This window comes from Harmonia axyridis, chromosome 7 (genome assembly GCF_914767665.1).
Source record: "Harmonia axyridis chromosome 7, icHarAxyr1.1, whole genome shotgun sequence".
NCBI classification, from domain to species: domain Eukaryota; kingdom Metazoa; phylum Arthropoda; class Insecta; order Coleoptera; family Coccinellidae; genus Harmonia; species Harmonia axyridis.
Window position 1 is genome coordinate 21,295,917 of NC_059507.1, and position 18,384 is coordinate 21,314,300.

The 18,384-nt window shown below is 31.8% G+C and overlaps 3 protein-coding genes across 5 annotated transcripts; 1 reads left to right on the forward strand and 2 right to left on the reverse strand.

Annotated features, from left to right (window-relative positions):
• Positions 1 to 101: 101 nt before the first annotated feature.
• LOC123685079 (E3 ubiquitin-protein ligase SIAH1A-like) lies at positions 102 to 2,633 on the reverse strand. Of its 3 annotated transcripts, none has more exons than XM_045624659.1 (4): positions 2,432 to 2,633; positions 1,424 to 1,600; positions 1,246 to 1,371; positions 102 to 1,092 (listed from the first exon to the last, which is right to left on the reverse strand). In XM_045624659.1, the coding sequence occupies exons 1-4, from the start codon at positions 2,468 to 2,470 to the stop codon at positions 274 to 276; spliced, it is 1,161 nt and encodes a 386-aa protein (XP_045480615.1). In that variant the 5' UTR covers positions 2,471 to 2,633; the 3' UTR covers positions 102 to 273. The 3 variants fall into 3 exon arrangements, with proteins under 3 accessions (XP_045480615.1, XP_045480616.1, XP_045480617.1); XM_045624660.1 differs by lacking the exon at positions 2,432 to 2,633 and adding an exon at positions 2,195 to 2,348; XM_045624661.1 differs by lacking the exon at positions 2,432 to 2,633 and adding an exon at positions 2,154 to 2,334.
• Positions 2,629 to 4,382, forward strand: LOC123685082 (palmitoyltransferase ZDHHC3). The gene is made up of 5 exons (XM_045624663.1): positions 2,629 to 2,857; positions 2,906 to 3,057; positions 3,146 to 3,325; positions 3,503 to 3,599; positions 3,682 to 4,382. The coding sequence occupies exons 1-5, from the start codon at positions 2,745 to 2,747 to the stop codon at positions 3,941 to 3,943; spliced, it is 804 nt and encodes a 267-aa protein (XP_045480619.1). The 5' UTR covers positions 2,629 to 2,744; the 3' UTR covers positions 3,944 to 4,382.
• An 858-nt stretch (positions 4,383 to 5,240) lies between these two features.
• On the reverse strand, positions 5,241 to 18,350 carry LOC123685078 (transportin-3). The gene is made up of 10 exons (XM_045624658.1): positions 18,101 to 18,350; positions 17,694 to 18,049; positions 17,043 to 17,589; positions 13,105 to 13,451; positions 12,699 to 13,021; positions 10,511 to 10,723; positions 10,303 to 10,445; positions 9,634 to 9,863; positions 5,945 to 6,394; positions 5,241 to 5,405 (listed from the first exon to the last, which is right to left on the reverse strand). The coding sequence occupies exons 1-10, from the start codon at positions 18,215 to 18,217 to the stop codon at positions 5,345 to 5,347; spliced, it is 2,787 nt and encodes a 928-aa protein (XP_045480614.1). The 5' UTR covers positions 18,218 to 18,350; the 3' UTR covers positions 5,241 to 5,344.
• Positions 18,351 to 18,384: the final 34 nt, after the last annotated feature.

Below are 18,384 nucleotides of genomic sequence, written 5' to 3' on the forward strand. Positions count from 1 at the left end.
AAAATGGTCTAAATTGACATAATAGGAAGTGAAATCAAATATCCAAATTTAATAATAATAATATGTACATATATATTATTATTATAAATAATGACAAATCATTATATTTTTGGGTATATCTTTTTCAATTGAATAAGTATACCTATATATTTTAAATTTATGTATAAATACATAACACAAAACAAAAATAACATATTAAACAATAAGGGAAATTACTCATGCCAGTGCAATGCAAAGACAAGTCCTCATTTAATAAAAATTCCTAACCTAATACTACTGGTTGGTGGTATTGGGCACCCAATGCATATCTCTTTCGGTCGTTTTAAAAATTTGGAATTTGAATTTTAACTGTCCACTACTATCAAGGTAAGTGATTAAATTTTTGAAAGGGATTGCAAAACAATTCTCATTTCCAAATATTTTATTGCAGTCAGTAGTATCATTTTCGCAAATTTCAGTCTTTTTCAATTTTCTTCGTCCGTTTGATATTTCAAATTTATAGTTATATTCTTTAGCAATATCTTTACTTCCTATTAATTGAATTGCCCAATATGCCTTCTGTAATTTCACATCTCTTCTATGGCGCAGAAGAAAATAGTGTCTACCATTCATGAAGCTAATGATTGAGAAATTGTTGACATTCACTTCCAGATTTATGTTTGCGATTCCTTCGTTATTGTTCCGCCATACTTTTTCTTCATGATATCGTTCAAAATGGTCAACGTATTCTTCTATTGGCCCCACATATCGGCAATTTTCATAAGAGTCTTTAAGAAGGCATTTGATATCTCGAAGTATACATTCCCTTTCATGGGCAGATTTATCACTTTCTCTTTCGAAATATTTGGCGCATCCTCTTTCTAAATATTTACAGGTTTTGTCGAAGTTGTTCGTGGGAGTCAAATTTAAATCGCTCATAAACTTTTCCAAAGCATAATTTCTTGTTTTAGATATCAAGGCCTTGCACAGTGGACATTGACTAACCTTTCCAGCAACACATACCTCGCACATGCTATGACCCTCTGTGCATAAAACTATGGGTTTCTTCATAAGGTCTTGACATATAGGACAGTTTACTATTTTGTCAACTACCTGAAATGAAAATAAAGGATGAATTTATGAATCCCAATCTACTTCAAAACATTTTAATTTAGCAACAATCTATGAAAATTTTTTTAAATTCTGACATCTGAAGAGAATTTTTTAATAAACCATTTCTTGAAATTATGAAAGAACTTGATTGACCTTTGATAAATTGTTCTCATCTAGAAGCTTATTTGTTGGAATAGGAGCGACATTTGGTGTTGGAGTTGAAGTATTTAACCCCTTATTTGAAACTTCTCTAGTCGAACAAGTATTGCACATTTTACCCTAAAAATATAACTTTTACAAGTTCAAGATTTATAAATGTACGAAATTATACCATCCTTCCATCTTGTGAAGGTATGTGCCGTGTACATTCTTTACAAAGAATTTTTCCACAGCTTCTGCAACTACATTTCTTTTTATTTTTTCTTGAATTAAAAGTAAGAGGCCTCTTACATACGTTACAGTTACAAAAAAATTTATTTCTTGATTCCATTTTACTACTCAGCTTTTCCTGAAAAAACATATTTAGTCTTATAAAATCCATGATTTCAAGGAGTAAATATTTTGTTTAATTTTTGGTTATGATTTGGGGGATTCCCTCAAGATAATTTTTTTGAAGGAACATAAATGGACAAGATTCGACAAAAAAAAAAACAACTTTGTTGGTGTGGGAATCAGTATCGATTGTTTTCCACAGTTTCTCCAGAATAAAAGATAAAAATTAAATATTTGCAATATTTCTACAAATTTGTATTCTTCTATAGTTAGAAGATGACAGGAGTAAGGAGATATCAGTATAGATTGTTTTCATAGGTTGAATATAAATTATCTTCTGGCCTTACAGTGATTGTTATTTATTACATTAAATTATGAAATAATACTGCGTTTTTACTCTTCATCAAGTATTATAAAATAAAACAAGTTATTCATGAATGAAATTATTCTTTATGATAATCTATTACTTCATAAAAATGTTTTCAATAAGAAAGGAACAATATAGAAAAAATATAAAGTTTTTCTGAGCAATTTCTTAATTATGTTATAATTTATAACGCATTACTCACTTGAAATGAAACCTTAATTTGTACATTATATACAATCTCACCTTTTTCGAAGATTTTTTTCAAAATTTTGAGGGGAACAGGAAAATATATCAAACACCATCAAAACTCATATTACTAACAATGCGCAATTGAATAAGCAGATGCCGATTATACTTTTTTGTGTATAACAATATGGAATCATATATGTGAGGAAATTGTCTGATCTAATTTTTTTTTTCTAATTTGTTGTAACAGAGTATTACACCATTTTTCTGCAATGTGTATTGTTTCAAACTTACATGCCTAAAACTTCCAAATGAGTTAATTTTTTGTTTCATTAAAACTCGGGTATGGAAATTCTATAACAGAAGTTATTTCACAAAATCCTACTGGTTTCATTCACAAAGTTAGCGTAGCTACCTTGTTAATTAAGCGGAAAATACCCCGAACATAGCAAATCAAGTCAAATTTTCTATGGTTCCAATTATTCACAGAGTATTAAATGATTATTCCCTTCTATCAAATTTAATAACAGAAACAACGTATAAACAATTATTATGACAAAACAATAAAATCGAAGTCGGTTTTTTATAAGCCGTCGAATAAACGAATATGTTGGTGAAAGACCCTTGTGGTATTGCATGTATCATTATTACCTATTCAGCTATTTTTTATGCAGATTATGTAGTTGTAAAATGGATAATTTTACAGACTATGGTTAACAGGTAGCTCAGAAAAAAAGATTTTCCTTGGCTAATTTCGAATTTTTTTAGCCTATGGGGAGCCTTCAACCTTCTTACATTTAATGCAATTATTTTCCTTTTATGTATGTCCCATATAAGAGCCGTATTGACTGATCCTGGAACTATACCTCTACCAGAAAATAGAATGGACTTTTCTGATTTACATTCAAATGCCAGCTTGGGTAGTTACAAGAATCTATTTTATTGATTAAGAACATTCAGTTTTAGCCTTAAAATTTTAATTTTTAAATATACAATTTTTAATTATAGGATGTGACTTGGTTAATTGGACTATTTGTACAAGGTGTGAAACTTACAGACCTCCAAGGGCCCACCATTGTAGAATTTGCAAAAGATGCATTTTAAGAATGGATCATCATTGCCCATGGATCAATAATTGTGTTGGAGAAAGAAATCAGAAATTTTTTCTACAATTTCTTATATACGTTGGTATGTTCACATTTTTTTCAAAATATCATTCTTGTGAATCTGTATAATTAGGTATTTTTTCATTTTCTGGAGTATTTCATTTTAATTCCATAATAGTTTGAGAAAAACAAATGGACAAGAAATAAAAAGGTAAAAATTTGATTACAAGAAATTCTACTAAACTAGAGTTGTTTTTAGGAGCTCTTGCAGGATATTCTGTTATTCTAGTTGTAATTTCTTGGTTAACAGAATGCTCCACATGTAGCAATGACATTATTATTAAACAATCCAGAATGTAAGTATTGGGATTCATAATTGTTGAGAGTTGTGTTTGAAGAATTCAACTGGAATTGTTTACTGAAAAATATATTTTTCAGAATGCATTCTGTAATTCTCATGTTGGAAAGCACCCTATTTGGTATGTTTGTGATGGCAATTTTCATTGATCAAATGCAAGCTATTTTGGGTGACGAAACAGCAGTGGAACAAATAACTCATCAAGGTCCATATAGGCCTTTCAAATCTAAGATGGCACTCTTAACAGAAGTTTGCGGTAAAGAGCATCCACTTCTTTGGCTGCTTCCATGTTCTTCCGTTCATAAAAGATATGAGGAAAACCTTTTAAATTATGAAGTATAAAGATCTCCTATGTTATTTTTTGGAATAATGGTGCACTGCAATTTGAAGCAAATTTAGTTTCAAAGTGATAACCTCTTCTAAGCCATTTGATGTGAAATGTTAAGAATATTGCACACAGCTTAGTTGCAATATTTGACTAGAGCAGGCGATTTCATATCATAAATCTCCCTATATCAAATATACTGGTCCTTATTTTCTTCCACGTCAATATTCTTGATGAATATACATATATCGAAGACTTTACATTGAATGTACAAATAAGAGTATTCTACCAGAAGCTCAGTAAGATTTTGTGGTTTTGAAAAAGCAGTGAACAATTTGTCATCAAGATGAAATAGGTTTCATTTTTAATCCGTTATTTGGGCAATTCCACATTTACAAGATGCATCAAAATGTAAGAAAAAAGAAATAAATCAGCAGAAGTAATCAAAATACAAAAGAATATCTACTTTTAGATTCATTTTATTGTACTTTCCAATGCATTTAAAAACTTTCAAGGGACCAAATTTGGATTACAAGATTCAGGTTTCTTACTCTTTCAGGTTAAATGAAGATATTAAACTTTCTGTCTCTTGTTATTTTTGCATTTAAATTTGATGGTTGCATTTTGTAAAATTTACAAAATAAAATATTATATGGAGAATTCTAAATGTCTTAGATGAAAATAGAATTGAATTATAAAGGAATAAGTTGCTGTCTGCTTTAGGCTCTATTAATTCAAAATTTGAATGAAGGGAAATAGAGTAAAGAAGCTATGTTTTACCTGAAATGAGAATTATTTGTAAGTATGTGCATCTTAATTGGGCACACTGTACATATTTTAGCATTTTATTATAAATGTAAGTTCTATTTATTCATTTAGTTGTAATGAGTAGATTAACAAAATTCAATGTGAAAAGTTAAAGCTAATTATTGACGGTACGGATTATATTATATTGTGCTCTTCCTCAGCGAAAGTTTTGTCATCCCTCCATCTTGAAATATTCTTAATCTTGACTTGAACTGATTTTTATTTTGTGAAAAGTGAAATTTTTTGTAAATATAATTTTAAGTGTTATCAATTTCTTTGTAAAAAAAAAAAAACATTTGCTGCTTTTCCAAAATAGAATGCCAAAAATGATATTACTATTGTTAATAAAAGATGGAAATTAATGATTTTGTGTTTTTATTAATAAATATTTAACTATTACAAAATTTAAAATGGATGTGACCAATGCTTGTTCGTCTGTCTTTGTAGTTTTGGATTTACGTCAAGTGAAAAGGACTTGAACTACTTCCTGAATAAATATTGACCAAATAAAAAATAAAAATTTATTCTTCAATTGGATAAAACTGTTAAAATACAGTCTACTTCTTTAAACATATATGTATATATATTACAGTATCTTGAATAATATTTTATCAGCGGTAATATCTGATGAGGTCCTTCAATGCATGTGTAATAGCTTTTGATGTGTCAGATCTGTAAAAAATGAAAATATTAAATATTTAAAAGGAAATTTTGCCTAATACAACATTATAATAATGAAAAGAAAGGTATTAGAAAATGGAAGAAATTTCTACCTCAATATTTGCCAATTTTATACATATAGAATGCGAGGGAGTCACTTGGAGGAGACATTGGGTGTGTTCAGCGGACACAACAGTTGGAAGAATTTTCGCTGAATGAATCTGATCAGTGAGCGCATGCTCAACATGTTTAGTGAGTGGACACCATTTTTTTGAGCGACTTTGAATTGCGCTCACACATTGTGAGAACTGTCAAAACAAAGGTTTTAGAGGTTAGGTATTTTTTAACCGTTCAGTTCAGAATACCGCTCTCTGATCACTTTAATATCTGTGAACGCTCAGGGATCAGATTTGCAACTGATCTTTCCGCTGAACGTAGCCATTAAGATACATGACGATTTCTCGTATTCTGGGTTGCGGAACATTTTCTACCATTAAACGATCAAAAACTACTTGAACAATTAATTAAAAAAAATAAATTTGTTTACTCACTTTGATATCTTTGTATGTATTTCTTCCAATTGGTGAGGAGTTGCAGCATTTATACTGCCGTTATCTTGTTTGGGTAAAGTCTCTAGAGCATTAGCTAACCATTCTTTTGTTACTTGTCTATCGAATTCCAATAATTCTACTATCACATCACTTAATTCGCATAACATATAAGAATGAAGGTAAAAAACACTAGCATGTATCAAGTTTGTAACCAATTGCTGACCAAACTCGTTAAGTATACGTTTTACTAAAGAGTTCCTCATTTCCCAATCTGACTGTTTCTTGCCAATATGCCCAGTGCTGATAACATCATACAAAAATTTCATTACTGATGTATTTGCTTCTTTATGTACAAGTGAACATGCGGAAAGAGCACACTGAATAATTGGACCCATCGCTGTACTCCGTAAAAAAGGTATAGGAGCTCTTTGCATGAATCTTGCACATAACCTGAAAAAAATTGACAAGATAAGAGGAGATAGATTTTTGTGAAGAATATTTGGCAGAGTAAAAATATTTTCCTACCTACATATAGAAAAAACTATAAAAATTCGAATAATTCAAAACCTATCACGACATAATGAGAATAAAACTGGATTGGAAGAATTATACAATGACGTCATTTTGATTAAACACCATTTCTAGAATAAAATATTCTAGTATTTTGTGTGAACAGATTCATTTTATCTATAGAAAGGTTGTTAAAAACTTATGGCCTTAAAACAACATCGAATGAGGAATTCTTCTCAATTTTGGTTATTACTGAAATGCCAAACGAAATTTAATTATTATGGGTTCCATTAATAGTTCTTTTAATTAGCTGCAGAAACCATTCCATTTCAGTTTTCAAAAATGGTAAAATCATTTTGTTACAGATGCACAATGCCAAGAACTATCTGTTCTTTTATCCCTTGATTCATCAGTCCGTCCCTTCTTTTTCTTCATCTCAAACATTTCCATGCCTCCCTATCTTGTGCCTTGCACTTAATTTTTTTCAACCACTTTCCTTATATTGTCAACCCATCGTTTCTGGGGACGCCCTACACTTCTTTTGTTTGTCTGGGTCTCCATACGGTTGTCCTATGAGCCCATCTGTTTTCAGTCATACTAGCTACATGATCAGCTCAATTCCACTTCATCTCAGCCTCCTGAATTAAGTCTCTAACCTTGGTCTGCTACCTCATATATTCATTCCTAATTTTCAATTCTATTTTTCTTGTGATGAATTCTGTTTTATATTTGTTGTCATCTTTTAATTCTATATTGAAGTCTCCTGCTATTGTGTGATGTACTCAAGATCTTGATTTAGGGTGATACTATTTAGTCATCAGCAAAAAAAGTGAGTGTAAGGTATTCTGATCACTTAAGGGAATACCTCCTCTGACAGTGGAGTTCTTGTACAGGTTCTTGATGGCTCTTAGTTAATATATTGGTTTCTTCCAATACGTCCCATAATTTTTGATATGGGTATGCTGTCTTAAGCTTTTTGGAGGTCTACAAACAAATGGATTTCCTGGTCCTTGGCAGTTTTCTTTTCTATGCTTTGGGTTGTCGTAAAAGAGTGGTCTACGGTCGATCTTCATGATCTTAATCCCGCCTGTTCCTCCAATTCTATCTCTTGATACTTGTTATCTTCAATATTTTCCAGACATATACACAATCCTCTATAATTAGAGCAATCTTCATGATTTCCTTTTTTGAAGATTGTAGTAAACACATTTGAAATAGTTTTCTAAGATGTCTAAATAAGTTTCCTGATCCATGTTTTAACAATTCCCCCTGGTATTTCTCCTGGCCAAGTAGATTTTCCGTTTTTCAGATCTCTACTTTTTTACCTCTTTAAATCTTAGTCTTGAAGGAGATGCGGTAATTGTAATCTGTTATTGTGTTTTATCATTCAATTTGATTTTTTGTCTATCTTCATTCAGTACTTTTTCGAAATACGATTCCCATTTGTTCACTGATATAATAAAAATAAAATCTTTATTTTGGTTTTGTCAATGTTTTATCAATCTCCAGCTTTCTGTATTTTTCCTTCCGCCAAGATAAGTGAAGTTGCATTTTCCCTCCTGACTCTCATTTTTCTTATGTGTTATTTTTTCCTTATTAGTGCCTGCAGCTTTTTATACCCTTGCTTATCTTTATCAGTTTTGGTGTTTTAATTTTGTATTTGTAGTGGCATAATGCATAATCCTTTAATTAATTCATAATATTCGTCTGTATCTGTATGCCACAAGCATCTTTCCGTTAGCTTCTCATCTATACCTTTTAAACTTCAAATTGAGACTTAACAAAATCAAATTGGGAATTACCAAATTCAAATTGGGAATAACCAATTTCAAATTGGGACAATTTTTATTGCTATATATGATTTTTTCTATGAAATTCATGCATCCTTGTATGTCCTTGTAGGGAGTAGCGAACAAATCTATACCAAAGTTTAATTCAAAAAAATGCTCTATATCTAAATGTAAGATCCAGAATATTTTCAAAATTACATTATTGAATGTTTTTTACAGATACAAAAAGGGAAATAATGAATGCCCATAGAAATGAATGTTGTCCCAATTGAATTTGATTATTCCCAATTTGAATTGTCCCATACTCTTATTTATTAATTTTTTATGTAATTTATGGCAATCAATCATAACTAATGTTAAGAGGATTTAAGATGAAAACAGTGAATTAACATCAAGGTTAAAACCTTAGAATATAGATAGAAGGAACGGAAAGTAAACATTTGCTCTCGAATAGAAGAGAGATGGAAGTTTAGTGTCACCAATTACAATTGAGCTAGCCGATTGTGTGTGCAAGCCATAGGCGTGGAGAATCCTGATTTGATTGTTGAATGCTTTATCAGGAATTCTCTTTTCATAACTTCACAATAGCTAAATCATTAAACTAAGAAAAACATTGACCCTTTTGAAACACGAAAAAAAATTTCTGAATAAACCACATTGTTAACTATTTTTGAGCATGAATTGATAATTTCGAAATCAATCAAATTATGTTACGCTACTGCTATAGCGTGCCGTCAGACAAGGAGTGACGAATGTTGGCATCAAAACAAATGCATCAGTTACAAGGCGATTTCTGTTCCTCTTATTAATGTTCTAAGGTTTAATCTCAATTTTATGTTGAAAAGGTATAGTTTTAATGTGCTCTCATGCACCAGGCTGTTAAGTTTGTATTTTATTTGTTTGTAATTTTTCTGTTGGCTGCTACTCTAACCTGAACAAATTATAGCAATCTTTGTTTATCTAATCAATCTACCGATTTGATGTCCTTTCAGTTAAAACAAAATGCTTAAAATTTTAATTTCCCATATTTAGTTTCCTTTTTAGGTTTATGAATAAAAGGATGAAGGGGTATGTTTGAAATGTGACATCTTAACGATATTCCAACCCAAGTACTTAATATTTGTTTTTGAAGCAGAATTACCCATAATAATCTCAAATAGATTGCTATGATATAAAATGGAGTGGATTGAAATTCAATTAAGTTATAAGTTTATTACTTACATCAAAATGATGTTCACAAAAGAAAACTTCTGAATCAATAATGAAAACAAACGTCGTTGTATATGAAACTAGATTATTCACATATCCAAGTGACATCACTGACGCCATGTTAGGTTAGAATTGTTAGATTGAAGAGCATATGAAATAAGTGAATATTTTCAAACTTACCTAAAAAAATCATCAACAGTGTCTGGATGCTTCACCAATCCATTTTGCTGGAATAGTATGAATGTCGGTTCAAGAAAGGCATGCATCATATCTATCAACCCCAGAACACATGTTAGATTTGTGGCATATTCGTCCACCAATATACTCCCAACATACAAAAGACAGGAATGCTTGTAGTTACTATAGATAACTACAATTTGATGAACTAAATTCTGTAAAACTTCTACCAACTGAAACATATATAAATAAATTAGAAATTTTCTCCCTTTATTATTGAACTAAGTGGTGGTTGTTAAAGGGGCATAAATCAGTGTATGTTATTTGGATAACTACCAAAAGATGTTCTCCTAAATGACAGACATTGCAAAGTGGAAACCCCTACAATTGACAATTTTCAGGGCCAATTTGTCATAAGATTAAAAGCCGATTTTCACATATTATGTTGCTTGGACCATTATGAATATTTGTACTTTTATTTTGCAATCAATTTCTAAATTTTAGTTTGATCTGATTGGTACCTACTTTTTGAATTAAAAAAATTTATATGGTATAACTTAGGAATTATACAATATAGGATTTTGCTCAATAACAAATTGAACCAACATATTTGGATCCTCAACCTAATCATTTTACACTATTTTCTGCTGAAAAAGTATATCTCGAACTCACCTGTTGACTGACACATCTTAACATAAACCTTAGACACCTACAGCACCTTTCCATTATTCTACCATCATTTTGATACTTATCAAATGTCTTTGATAATATAGGCCATACTTCTAAAATAACAGACTTGCAGGGGTGTTCTTCGTCTAAAAAAAATTATTCATTATCCACCAATCAGCAACAGATAAAATACACACACAAAACAACTCACCCTCTATTTGCTTGACTGTAACACTCCTCAGTATAGAAGACAGTCTGTCCAACCAAATAACAGGATCAGATTTTGTGCCTTTAGAGGTAGGAGTATTTTGCTCTATTAACTGAACTAGAGGTGTTATTGGAATAAAACAAATTTCTCGGAAAGCTACAACAGCATCATTTCTAGGCATATAACCAATAATTGCCGCTACACCCTTTAAAAGACCTACGACATCGATATAAAATAAAATTAATAGTCCACCTGAGATGATGCAATCTAATATGCTCGATAGGGTAAGGTAATAGGCTATTTGACAGCATTTAAATATTTTCCTATAGATTAGAAAAATATATGCTTTAATGACAACAAAAATGTTATTAAACCTCAGATAATTCAAATTCATCTTGGGATGAGAAAAGAAGTGGATTTGACAAACTTATAATTGGAGTAAATTTGTGTTATTTACATTTTTGATATTTTTGCTAATTTCTATATTTTCTACAATAAAATATGACAGTTATTTTGAGTTTGAACCGATTAATTTTCTCTCAAGAACAGTCATTGACAACTTAGGGCATTTGAAGATTAAATACTAACTTCAAACAGATTGCTATTAGGCAATCCAGAGACCTAACACAAGTAAAATTCAATGTGGAAGAAGTTGGTCTCATGTTACATAAGAGTAAAAAGTGGTGTTACTGTTTGTATTCTCGATTTCCTCTGCATATTCGAGTTCTTTTATTAACTGTGGACAATGATTTGAGCTTAAACTGAACAAAATGCTTCGTACGTAAAATAAATTAGTTGGCCGTGGATCTTGTCATGGCAAATGAGTATTAGATTTTATAGCATATCCAAAGTCAATTGAACTAGTCCATAAAAACGCTTGGACCAGATATCGCTTTGAAGTGGATACTGCGATCCGCTAAATACCGGGGTTTATTTTAAACTATTGTTAGGCAATAAATTCACTGGTCCCAAAGGAATTTATGGAAACTTTTATATAATGGAAATATTCTGGCGTCCTCCAAATGACTTTGGATATACTATACCATGTTCTGTCTCAATTTTTAAGCGTATTAAGCAGAATTTTGAATTTTTATTTGGTTTTGTGTAGCGTTGCCCATCGCAGTTTGGATCGTCGGTCGATAGGTAGAGGTAAGCAACTAAGCGAAAGAAGAGCTCGAAGATATTTTATAGGCGGAGTAGATTAACAATGGCTCCTAAAAAAAGTGCGGCGTGGAATTTTTTTTCAAAGTCAAAAAAGAAACAGACTGTCGCCAAAAAAAAATTGACCAAATATTATTTATGAATGCATATACTTTAGATAACCAAAAAAACATTTGAAATAATTTTATATTTTTTACATTTCTTCTATAGTAAGAGAAATTTTATTTTGTCATTGTTGATTTTAAGATAAATGATATATTTTTGAGTGATATGATGTATACATATTACGTTTATATTTTTTATTAAAATGATTTGTTTCAATAAAAGATTTCTTCATGAATAATCTATGATAATGATTTTTCAGGAGATTTATAACTTTCAAAATTATTGTCGTGAGTACCCATTCCATATTTCATAAAAAAAGATGAGAAATATACTTGATTATAATATAATTATTAATTGAATTATGAGACACTTGAGCCGTCAAACGAATCGAGACGAATGCTCTTCGCGTCGACCGCCGAGTTGAACCTTCCTTCACCGAACTGAACTCAGTTCAACCGAGTTCAACTCGAGTAGATCGTCCCATCACTAGTTTTGTGCTGTTAGACCACATAAAAATAAGAAAAGCTTGAAGCCAATAGCACTTTTGGAGTTATATGGTCTCCATATCTCAAAGAGACATATTCTGTAGTTGTGCCAACTGACACTATCAAAGTGACTTGTGATCTGGTGAGAGTTCAAATGAATCAAAAGTAACCATTAAAATGGCATATTGCTAAATAATAAGAAGTTTATTACTTTATATCAAAAAAACCCCTACAAAAGAAAATTCATAATGACAACCAATGCTTTCATATCTGATATTTAATTGTTTTTTTTTTAAGGAATACCTATGCAAATTGAAAATATTTATATGGTCAAAAAACATCACAGTATAATTTAAGATTTTAAAATTTGTCAAATAGCCTTTCAAGGGGACATAGTATTGAATAATTGAAAAAAGTCACCCTATACATTCTCTACTCACCTATAATCGCGTCATTACTTATACTGAATTTGTCAACTTGGTGCAATATTTGCAACAAGAAAGCCATATGTTTAGCCATGTGACTACCACATGTAGTGCAAATATTCTGCAGAGCTATAGCGGCAGCCGGACCAATACCTGGTTGTGGTAAATAAGATACCAAAAAATGCAATATAGGATCTAACGTGTTAGGATGCAATTCCACCCAATCGCATAATTCTCCAAGGAGCATAACCGAAGTATACTTGACAGCAATATGTGCGGTTTGGTCCTGAATATTCAGTATTGCTTCAACAACTTGGGGCACAATTTCGTTTTCATCACTAAAATATTCAAAAATGAGAAAAACACTGCCAAGCACAAACTCTACACATTTTATGATAAAAATAATTTTTTGATTACTCACGGTAATATATTCTTTCCCACAGATTGCATAACAAACAAAGAGGCTTCACTCTGATCCCAAGTCGCAGTCGGGTTTTGTAAATTTAAAAACATTTGTTTGAAACAATTACTACTACCAACAACAAAAACAACGTCTTTTATCAAGTCCGATGCCTTGGATCGGAAATATTTGAAGTCATCATTATCTTTAAGAAGTCCTTCGTGATCTGGTTCTATTTGACAGTGTCTGCACAGAGCAGTTATAAGCCTTTCTACAAATGGTTTGAAAAGTTCATTGCTTTCTTTGCTATTCTTATGATATAATTCTTCGCTGAGAACATACCAAAGACTGAAAGTTAGGTCAGCTACCTAAAATCAATAAATTAATTAATTGCGAAGAAATATTTTTTAAAATCTATTATTGATTTCAGGGTAATCATGTAGAATAGGTATATGACCTTGAGATCTTCGAATCTGCTACGTCAAAATAGCAGCTACATGCCAGATTGCAAAATTCAAAATAAGTTGAAGTCAATTAATTGAAGCAAAGTAAGAAATATTTTACCAATCCCCGCTATCGATAGCAACAGTTATAATAATAGGTTACCTATATCTCCGACTATAATTATTTTGATTACCTCTGTTAATGCTACAAAAAATTCATCCTATCAGCCCAGATGTTTATGTAAATGCATTGGCTACTGACAGAACTTCGAATGGAAAGGAAAAAACATTGTTATATCTACATGATAATTGATTCACGTATATAATTTACTAAACCAAAAATATTTAGTATCTTTTTTGTAAATAATACGGAACGCTTGTAAGCAGAAAGGAAGATTTTCATTGCTCAGTTCTTTCCTCCATAAGTTCTATATTCTAATTGAGTAAAATATTCAAATGAATTTTCTGAAATAAATGTTTCTTTCCAAGCAATATATTGAAAACTGGGAACTCTGAATTAAATGGTAATAATATATCATCATCACACAGCTCTCTACATGACATGAGCCTCCCTATTAGTAACGAATAAATAAACGCTTCTTCCAATCTGGCAATGTAGCTGCCAATTGGACATAGAAAATTGGATGTCTTTTAAGGGTCTTGTGGTCATATATCTACATGATTAGCGATTTTAGAACTAATGAGCAGGGTAAATAAGAAAGAATACAGCATAATGTAGTAGGTACAATATAACCTAAAAAAATGTTATAACATAACTATCATTATTATTGGAATGTTTATAAAAAAAAATTGAAATGAAATAAATGACAGAAAATGAAATACTAATACAGATTGATTTTATATTCAGTACACAATTTTCAAAGGAATAAAATAAATCATGATATATGAAACGAAAAATTGAAAATATGTATGATATACATTAGTGTTGGGCATAATCGGATGTTTACAATACTCGGTTATTCGATGACGGAGAATTTCAAAAATCTGATGTTTATTCGAATAAAAATCCTCGTATGCTATATGACCTTCAATGCGTTGAAATGTTGTCGGCATTGGCCAAAGATTTACGAACACGTTGCTCTAAGTATTATCATTATTTGAACTGGGGTCGTTTTGCCTCGGTAAGCCTTCCGGGAACTGCGACCATGCAGATCTTTTGTTCACTACCCTACTCATTCATAGAAACCCAGAGAGGTCGTCAACGACGTTAATAAAATTGACAACCTCCCTAGGGGCCTTGGCCATTACCTCTCTGGTATCCAGGACCGGCTTGCCCATGTGAATGGTTCTTAGGCCAGCCAGCTCTGGACACTTGCATATCAAGTGTTCAGCCGTTTCTACTTCCGATCCACAGAGCCTGCAAATCTCGTCTGCTGACTTACCCATACGGTACAAATGATGTTTGTACCGACAGTGCCCCGTCAGCAGTCCCACCATCACCCGAAGCTCTGCTCGTGACAGCTTCAGGAGTTTTCTGGTGTAAGTAGGTGAAATCTTCACGAATTTCTTTGCCTGAGCAAGTCTAGGAGTGTTAGTCCAGTGGATTGTCCTACTGTTCAACTCCCATAGCTGGACCGCAGCTTTGTATTGGTCTTTTCCTATCCCACAGAAAGGCTCAGGTCCAGCAGGTCTTAACTCTTTGCGGTACAGGAATTCCAGTGAAAATAGAACCCTAGCGGTACACTAAAAGAATATCGCGTAAGCCGGCCGCGGCGGAATGATACAAATCATACGCATTTCTCGAATGAACAACCGTTTCCAGTCAAAACAAAATGAGTCATAATACTCTGTATAACCCAATAAACGGTCCGCAATAGTGGTGTACGATTTGAACCGGTGTCCCTTTTAGGTAGAAGACTGAATATATGGTGGTTTAAATTTTACCCCACCGTCCTGCACCGTACAAAAAAAGCGTGGTTCAAAATTTGAACCACTGTACTTGAAAGAGTTAAACTTGATGCACTTTTTGCAAGCTCATCCGCTCTCTCATTTCCTTCAACCCCACAGTGCCCTGGTACCCATAGTAGCGTAAGTAAGTAGTGCGCTAAGTAATAAACTACACATTTTATGCCTTTGTGGACATTTGAATCATTCAGTCACTGGAACAATTTATTACTCAGCCCAAGATACGTCATTGGAAAATCACTCTGATGTCTGAGATTTACGACATTCATGATATTTTCAAATTTTTTATTTCATTCACACCAATAATTAGGAAATACTTGAGTTTCTATTTCTAATTTATTTGAAACTGGAGTTGAAGTTTCTTAAATTGTATATAATATGTAATAGGCATGTCAGAGTGATCTCAACAAAATAATAAAATTTCGGAATTGAAGGCAGGAAAGTAGGAAGCTATAATATAATAAATGAATTATTAGAAACCCTTCTTCCTTATTCCTATTAAATAAAAAGGGATAAGCTCTCATACATTTCAGTCTCTTTCAGTTTGAATGTTCCAACGAAAGACATTTCATTTGATGGATGATAATCAAGTGGCTGTGTGTATATTTAGTAAAAAAAATTCAAATATTTTGAAGGAACAACTAATCGCAGACAATATCTCTTGAGAATTCATCCTATCCATATAAAAGAAGATAGCATCGAAAGAAACAAAGCTATAATATAATAAATGAATTATTAGAAACCCTTCTTCCTTATTCCTATTAAATAAAAAGAGATAAGCTCTCATACATTTCAGTCTCTTTCAGTTTGAATGTTCCAACGAAAGACATTTCATTTGATGGATGATAATCAAATGGCTCTGTGTATATTTAGTAAAAAAAATTTCAAATATTTTGGAGGAACAACTAATCGCAGACAATATCTCTTGAGAATTCATCCTATCCATATAAAAGAAGATGACAGAAGCATCGAAAGAAACAAAGAACTTACAACTCCATCCACATCCAAGGCTGCCAGCAATTCATTAGAACCTATTTTTTTTTTAAAAATTTGGATAGAAATGCAGAACAATTGAGGACCCATACAAAGCAACTGAAACATTTTGGAGCTATGCAACGCCGATAAATTCAAATATTCAACACCTCAGTTTTCAGTAAGGTGCTGCAAAATATTCCCACAAAAAAAAAAGATCAACCACACACATATTCTTCGCTTATCAAGTCCAAGTTATTTTATAATTCGTTATTCCTAAATCATAATTCTTTCTTATCCTATTCGATTCTAATCATCAACACTATTTAATTTACGAGCACGAGGATAGTAAATTAAATAATCGAGGATTCCTTGTTGGTTATGAGTAGGTACATCATAGGAATAGCGAATTTAAACGCAGACTTTGGAGATGCGAGTTTCCGCACCGAAGATTGAGTGCTGAGTATTTGGCGATGTGAACATTTTTATGCTTGGAAGTTACCGAGGATTTTAAAAATCGGTTAACCAAGTATTTCTCTCCAAGGATGCTCATCACTAATATACGTACATATTTGTATACATATAATTTGTAATATTATGAGTTGAAAGTCCACTTACCTCATAATCATGATGGCCAACACACATCAATACTAAATCTAGGGCTTTGACTGCATAGTAGTATGACTCTCTAGTACTATTATTTATAATTTTTTCTAAAAAGGATTCAGCTAATTCTGAAAATATTTTGCAAAAGTTCTTTGATTTATCTTGATCTTCATTTGCTACAGATAAATGATACGATCCTTCTAATTGTACTATGTTATTGAAAAGGAAACTTTCAAGTTCAATAATATCATCTTCTAAACATTGAAGTAGCATACAAATACAGTGAGTTGCAGCATCATGTAGAGGACCTGATACAGTGTTTTTTGCATCCAAGATATTAAATGCATTTATAATTATGACATTATTATGAGAGCTCTTTAGTGGAATTGCTCCGATCGAAACCCAAGAGGTGAAACAACATAAAATTGTTATGTTTACTAGAACATTATCGTGAAAATTCCCAGAATAATGCTTACAACAATGCTGTAGAAATTGTTCTATAGTTTCTGCACATTGCTTGAATTCATCAACAAGTTCTAAACGTCTGTTTTCTCCTAATCTGAAAATGAAAGTCATCATAAGGCTACTTGTTTCAATATTGCAAAATATAGTATCAGGAAAAATTAAAATTTTTGTCCTTCTTGATTGTGATAAGATACCAACCTTATATTTCTTTTCTCTATCTCTTCAGGTAAAACTGTAAGAATTTCTAACAGTGGCCAAACATTGGTTTGTGAAAATTTACCAATAAGGTCTAAAGGAGCTCTTTTCCATGAAGTCATTTGTAATGCCAAATCGGCCAAAGCTAAGCATAATTGTCTAACAATAGCACTATTAGTATTTTCGTTCACTTGACTGATATGTTCTACCAGAGAGTCTCTAAGGGAACTATGAGCTTCTAGTGGTAATTCATGAAAACTATTCAAAATTTTAGACCTCATAGTCTGTGCAGCAAAGGTACAGGATTGTAAGTCCTTCTTACGATGTAAGATTTCATCTGCGATTGTCCAAGCATAAACCTAAAATATAGCTTTCATAACAACCTTAAAAGGGACAATATGATAACTTACAGATTTTTGAAGACTATCCAGCCATTGGGCTGCTTTTTCATTTTCGTTAGCATTTTTGCTGTCAAATAAGGCAGATAAAGCCAAATATACAATATCCAAAGAGGGTTTTTCTTCCATTTTCCCAAAGGGAAAATTTCAGTTATTAAAAATTATTATTCAATTTCAAATATTATTTTGAAAGTACACCGGAAAGCGAAACACTCTGCATATTTTGACACAAAGTCAAGTCAAAACTGCAGTGTTACCAATGCTACTTCACCGAAAAATCCGAATTCTATGTCAAA

Bases quoted from the DNA above. Each gene is read 5' to 3' on its own strand.
- LOC123685079 (XM_045624659.1), bottom strand. From the start codon at position 2,470: ATGAAACAAAAAATTAACTCATTTGGAAGTTTTAGGCAT. The intron at 1,601-2,431 runs GTAAGTTTGAAA...ATGTTTTTTCAG, and splicing joins CATTTGGAAGTTTTAGGCAT to GAAAAGCTGAGTAGTAAAAT. The intron at 1,372-1,423 runs GTATAATTTCGT...TTATATTTTTAG, and splicing joins CTTCACAAGATGGAAGGATG to GGTAAAATGTGCAATACTTG.
- LOC123685082 (XM_045624663.1), top strand. From the start codon at position 2,745: ATGTTGGTGAAAGACCCTTGTGGTATTGCATGTATCATTATTACCTAT. The intron at 2,858-2,905 runs GTAGCTCAGAAA...GAATTTTTTTAG, and splicing joins TTACAGACTATGGTTAACAG to CCTATGGGGAGCCTTCAACC. The intron at 3,326-3,502 runs GTATGTTCACAT...AGTTGTTTTTAG, and splicing joins ACAATTTCTTATATACGTTG to GAGCTCTTGCAGGATATTCT.
- LOC123685078 (XM_045624658.1), bottom strand. From the start codon at position 18,217: ATGGAAGAAAAACCCTCTTTGGATATTGTATATTTGGCTTTATCTGCC. The intron at 13,452-17,042 runs GTAAGTGGACTT...TATTGATTTTAG, and splicing joins TTGGCCATCATGATTATGAG to GTAGCTGACCTAACTTTCAG. The intron at 6,395-9,633 runs GTAAGTTTGAAA...AATTTTTTTCAG, and splicing joins ACTGTTGATGATTTTTTTAG to GTTATGTGCAAGATTCATGC.